At 46.3% G+C, this 6,122-nt stretch overlaps 1 protein-coding gene across 3 annotated transcripts in view; it reads right to left on the reverse strand.

Moving 5' to 3' along the window:
- Positions 1 to 4,280, reverse strand: part of FBXL20 (F-box and leucine rich repeat protein 20) — a 102,452-nt gene extending 98,172 nt beyond the window's left edge. Inside the window, exon 1 of one of the 3 annotated variants that reach the window (XM_045488673.1) lies at positions 3,838 to 4,280. In XM_045488673.1, coding sequence (XP_045344629.1) covers positions 3,838 to 3,885 — 48 coding nt within the window. In that variant the 5' untranslated portion in view covers positions 3,886 to 4,280. Of the gene's footprint in view, positions 1 to 2,997 lie in introns of all 3 variants that reach the window. The other 2 variants (XM_045488674.1, XM_045488676.1) reach the window with 2 other exon arrangements.
- Between the last annotated feature and the right edge of the window lie 1,842 nt (positions 4,281 to 6,122).

Genomic DNA, 6,122 nt, shown 5'->3' on the forward strand with positions numbered 1-6,122 from the left:
ATCAGAATATTCCTTAAAGAAAGATTTTAATGAATCAACTATAAAAAGATAAACTTCAGTTATCTTTCACCCAGAAAAAAATGCGGCTAAGAAAAAGAAAACAGTCTTTCACTTTCTGTATTAATCATAATTAATCTGAAATTAGTTATTATTTGCTACAAAAATGTCCTCAGGGATTGGCTATCTGCTTACAATCATAAAATTATCAGTCCTTTAAAAACCATTCTATAATTTTGAGAATTAAAACAATAATTTGAGGGTTGCCTGGGTGGCTCAGTCAGTTAAGCATCTGACTTCTGCTCAGGTCATGATCTCTCAGTTCACAAGTTCGAGCCCTGTGTGGGGCTCTGTGCTGACAGCTCAGAGTCTGGAGCCTGCTTTGGATTGTCTCCCTCTCTCTCTACTCCACCCTTGCTTGTGCTCTCTCTCTCTCAAAAATAAAAATTTTTTTAAAACATAAAAATAACATGATATCATGTTTTAGATATGAAGAGACTGTTTTACCTTGTCTACATCTTTTATCCATTGGAACTAAATATTTAAAATGTTTTCAATGAATTAGCAATAAGTTTACTACTTCATGAGACCATTTTATTGTTTTACTGCTTGTAAATTAGGTTAGTAAAGAGGTAAATGGGGAAAAGAGGTAAATGGGGAAAAGAAGAGGTAAATGACTTTATGAAATATTCAGATAATGAAACTCATTAGCACATATCATTTCCACCCCTTCCCATTTGTATTCTGGCATGGACCACTTCACATCATAATAAAGGACTAAAATGTTTTCTTATAAACCAAAAGCGAATCACAAATACTGTACAAGGAGGTTTTTTTTTTATCCCTTATTTAAAAAATTTTTTTTCATGTTTATTTATTTTTGAGACAGACAGAGAGAGAGAGAGAGAGAGAGAGAGAGAGGTGGGGGAGGGGCAGAGAGAGAGGGAGACACAGAATCCAAAGCAGGCTCCAGGCTCTGAGCTGTCAGCACAGAGCCCCACATGGGGCTGGAACCTGTGAAGTGAGAGATCATGACCTGAGCCTAAGTCCAATGCTTAAAAGACTGAGCCATCAAGGCGTGCCCCCCTCCTTTTTAAAAAAATCTTATCAAATACCTTTAGAAAGCTTCAGTTGCTTTAGTTCAAGGTAATAGATATACTTAATAAGGCAATATTTTTATTATAGTATCAAGACTACAGGTAAACTACAAATTAAAATATAAGCTAAGGGGAGCCTGGGTGGCTCAGTCGGTTAAGCGGCCGACTTCGGCTCAAGTCATGATCTCGCGGTCCGTGAGTTCGAGCCCCGCATCGGGCTCTGTGCTGACAACTTAGAGCCTGGAGCCTGTTTCAGATTCTGTGTCTCCCTCTCTCTCTGACCCTCCCCCATTCATGCTCTGTCTCTCTCTATCTCAAAAATAAACGTTAAAAAATTTTTTAAATAAAATATAAGTATAAAAATAAGATATAGCAATGCAATTTTAAAACACATACTACAAAAAACTCCTTCCAACAATAATTCATGCAGTCTAGAAGAAAACAAAATGATAAAGAGCAGACTTCAGTGGCAAACGGCTATCCTCCACTCAGATCTTTGGTATTTGGGTTTCTCTTTCAGGATTCCTGCTAACTGCTAAAAGTCTATTCAGTAATTTTAAGGATGGTCTTGACTTTTACAGTAGTACTGAATGTGCAAATCACCAAAAATTAAGCTTATTGGGTCTCTCTACACTAAGGCAAACTAAAGTTCTATTAAAGTAAACACCAAATCATATCTACTATGATACTTCCTTCCTATGATTAAGTTAAATATGAAAATTCTAAGGAGGCCAATTCCTTGATTTTCTCCATTCCTCACCTGCAACAGTAATACTGTAGAGCAAACCAAGGAATAGACTAAACTGAAGGCCCTCAGGTAACAATTTCACCCTCTGCACCTAGCTGGCAAGTTTCCTGAAACTTTTGTCTGACTGTCTTACAATTTCATCCTTCAAATGGAAATGAAGAAACACACCAAGTGAGATGTACACTGAGCTCTGAGTGATCCCAGGTCAGTTTGATTCTCTGCCAGAAAGGGCCAGGTAACATTTACTCTTCTTGTTGTAGCAGTTTCTTTCTCTTATCAATAAGCCCCAGTAAACCTTGTGGTATATTACCACACTACTGCAATTCGTCAGTACTTAGAATATACTTCACTTCCAAAGGAATCACTTCCCTAACACGGACTTCCCTTCACTAAAGACACTTTCAGATGTTTTCCTATTTCCTCATCCAGTCGTCCATTCCACAGCTATAAACCTCTCGCCAGAGGAGGAAGAGTTCTTAAAGAATGGATTTTCTGAAGTCTCTCAGGCCTTCATCCCAATCTCAAAGCCTGTACACATCTGAGAGTTCCCAGAAACAATGAGCTACAAAAGTACAGACTAAACGGGAAAGAAGAGGAAGTATCAGAACAATACCCAAACCAAACACAGCACCAAAAACCCGTGGTAGTCTCTATCATCCCAGTCTACCAACCCCCACTTCCCTAGAGTAACCAAACAAGGGCTCTCAAACTCGGAGAAATGGCCCCCTGGCCCATAATTTCCCTCTCGTTTCACGAAGAAGGTGGCAGAAAGAAAAGAAGCAAGCCGGTAGATCGGAGCTGTGATGCTTTTTCTGCCGAGTGGAGGGAGGCAAGCCAAGGGTTGTGTAAAGAATGGAAAGCTGAGTGATACTGGGGGGAGGGGGGAATTAGGGCGCCAGAGCTAATCCCTTGCCGGGGCCCGCTGGTGGAACAGGCTGGAGGAGACCAGCCGGGAAGACCAGGGAAGCTGGGCTGCTGCATTGGGCTTTCGGGTCGAGAGAAAGGGGAAAGAAGTCTGGCAGCCCCAGCGGTCGGTGGATGACGGCGCCAGGCAAGGGAGGCGGCTCTGTGCGGAGCGAAATTTTCGGGACACAAGAGCGGGAATCGTTTTGTTCACGCCGCCCCAACCCCCCCCCCCCCCTCCCAGGCTCACACCTCAAACCTGCTCTTGGTCACTCCGTTCACGTCCCTCCTCATGGGGTCGGCGGGTGCGGCCGGGGCCGGGTGCTACGGCGTGCGGAGTGCAAAGACTGGGGGCCCCGGGCAGGCCCGGGAGTTCCGGGACTGGGAGGAGGTGGAGGAGCGGCGGGCAGGGGCCGTCAGCGAGGAGCAGAAACCTCTCGGCTCCGGCGGGGCCTCCTCCACCTCCCGCAGAGCCGGCGGCTGCGACGACTGCTTGTCGCTAGCTCTTCTCTCCCCTCAGCCTCAACTTCAACCCAAAACAAAAACACTCCCCACCTGCCAGCAACGCCGTTCCTCATTGGGCAGAGCCGCCTGGGCCTCGGAACGGCGTGGGGAGGGGAGGAGGAGGAGCGCGCGGCGGCGGCGGCGGCGGCGGCGGCGGCGGCGCGGGACCACCCCTCCCCCACTCCCGGGCGCAGCCCGCGACGGTCCGCCCGGGAGCAGCCGGAGTGCGGCGGCGGCGGCGGCGGCGTGAGCCCGCTCTTGCCTCCAAGGCACGCAAGCCCACCGCGAGAAGCAGAGGCAGGGAAGTGCCTATCTGTCTGTGTGTATTTGTGTATGGGAGGGGCTGTGGGGAGGGTGCGAGTGCGCGCGTGCTCGCGGACTCGCGAGTGAGGAAAGCAGGACAACTGCAGATAGTACCCGAGCCCATCTAATCCCCTTCGCGGGCAAACAGCACGCACCAACCCAGCAAGCACTTGAGCTTTCTGCCTAGTCCTCCCAGTCCCCTAAGACTTGTCTCTTCTTCCCCAGTAGCCTGTGCATCCACACACGTCCTTCCCGGCCACCCAACTCCCTTCCCCTATCACTCACTGTCGCCTTGAACCCAAAGTGCAGCAGGCGGTCCCTGCTCGGAGCCATTTTCCTCCTTTCTGGTTGTCTCTAGGTTGAGGCAGTGCTGCTGCTGCCGCCGCCGCCGTCGCCTTTGCTGTCGCTGCCGCCGCCTCCCCCGCCCCCGTGGATTGCATTACCGGGTGTTGCAGGGAGGCCTGGGGGGCCGCCGCAGGGCGTGGGTCTCCCTGTGCATGGATCAGCAGGACGGGGATGGGGGGTGGGTAATTGCGCTACTCTCTGCTCCAGGAATATGCAGCGAGGCCCCACCTCGCGTCTTGGGGTCAGGGCGTTCAGTGCAGGAGCTGGGCGACCCTTCCTTTTAGCTGGGGGAGGGGCGCGCTTTGGTTGGGGGGGGGGTTGCCAGGCGAGGCTGAAGGGCCTTTGGCTTCCCCCGCCCCTCCGCCACCAGACGCCGCTGCCACCCAATGGGCTCTAGTGCCTGCCCGTCCTCCAATCGGGGCTCTGTTTGGTGAGAACCTGATCCTGACGCCACTTTGGCGGGAGAAACAAGCGTGTTTTAGCGAGTAGGCGGGCGCGCTGGCCAAGTGGAAATTGCGACATTCAGCTGACTCCTTGGTTCCTATAAAAGCTAGTTTGTGTCATCATATTATTATACTTTAGCAACACCAGCCCTCAAGGTCTCGAAATTTATGATCGAATTTCTATGGATTAGGGAATTCGTTTACTCTTAGAGCGACAGACTACAGAATCATGCACCGAAGATGAAATAGAAACTATTGTAAATTCGGGCAGTCCTGGCAACATCATCTCCCCTAATTGTATTACAAAGTATGTGTTTGTCTTCATATCGCTTTTAAATCGCAGTTTTAGTGACTGGATTGTTACGAATGTGATTTGAGAGGGTTTATTTAAGAGCAACTTGTGCTGGAGATCTTTTTAAAATAGGAATATTCATGCTTGAAGCTTTATTACCCAACTTTTTTTTTTTTTTTTTTTTTTAACTTTTTCGTGTTTATCCTAGAAAGGGCTTCCTGAGCAAGGAACCAAGCTTCGGAAAGTCATTCTCAGGCCCACAAACTCAGTGATCTAGAGGTTATATTCTTTTCCCTGATACTTTTAATGTTTCTGCTTCTCTTCAGCCATATAAAAATAGTTTAGTTCCATCTAAGAGCAGTTTTCTCCCGACTATTGATGAATTTGATGACTAAGGCCTGCAAATGAGAGTCAAACTGGCTCAGATAAATGAAGAAAATTTTCACAAGTCTGTTTCCTTTTTTCAATTATCCTTTCCAGTTAACCTATTTGAGTAATTATCAGGGAAGACTTTTACTTCCTGATTGAATTTTTTTTTTCTGAATGGGGTATTTTTAAAAAGCGGAATGAAAATCACTCAAAGGTTAAAAATTAACTGCACAGGGGCCCTGGGTGGCTCAGTCGGTTTGGCATCAGACTTTGGCTCAGTTCATGATCTCCTGGTTTGTGGGTTTGAGCCCAGTATCGGGCTCTCTCCTATCACCACAAAGCCAGCTTTGGATCCTGTCTCCCCACCCTACCCCTGCTCTTCCCCTGCTCACTATCAAAAACAAGTAAACATTAAAAAAATTACTACACAAAGGTATATTACTTTTTATCAAAGAAATTTATTTTAATGTAAATAAACAGGTTTTTTTTTAATGTTTTGGGGAAAAAATCCCACAGATTTTGTCTACTTTCAAAAAAATGAAAAACCCCAAAGTATTTACAGAATGGCCATACACACAGAAAATCAAATTTGAAAGATTTTTTTTAGAAAAGACCCTCCCCAGCTGCTCCTGATGTACATTTCTAAAACACAAAATTTATAAAGCCCAGCTTTTACAGCTGAGCATGTTTCCCAACCTAGCTTCTGAGATGTTAAGTACTTCCTACCCCTCAAAAAACTAACTCCAGGGTAGAAATAAGGGGGCAGGGAGATTGAAAAGAGAAAAAAAAAAAAAAAAAGGGAAAATGAATTGCCCAGGGATTGTGAATGAGTTTCCTATACTGGCATCTGCTTCAAGTGACTTGACTGGATACTGTATGACTCACTGGCTCCCTTGAAAGGGTTGCTTCTGAGAATTCATGGTATTGCTGCACTAAGTTTTCAGACCTAAGCCTTAAGGAAAATCTTCCCAAGAGTCACCAACCTCAAGGCCAGTTTTGGCAATTATATCCTGCTTCGTTTCTCCCTCCTCCCTTCTTTAAAATACCGGTTTTAAAACACATAGATTTTGAACCTGAAATCTTCATGTACATCAGAGCAGGTTTTGACCAAGAACCCCTAA

This window comes from Leopardus geoffroyi, chromosome E1 (genome assembly GCF_018350155.1).
Source record: "Leopardus geoffroyi isolate Oge1 chromosome E1, O.geoffroyi_Oge1_pat1.0, whole genome shotgun sequence".
In the NCBI taxonomy this organism is placed as follows: Eukaryota; Metazoa; Chordata; class Mammalia; order Carnivora; family Felidae; genus Leopardus; species Leopardus geoffroyi.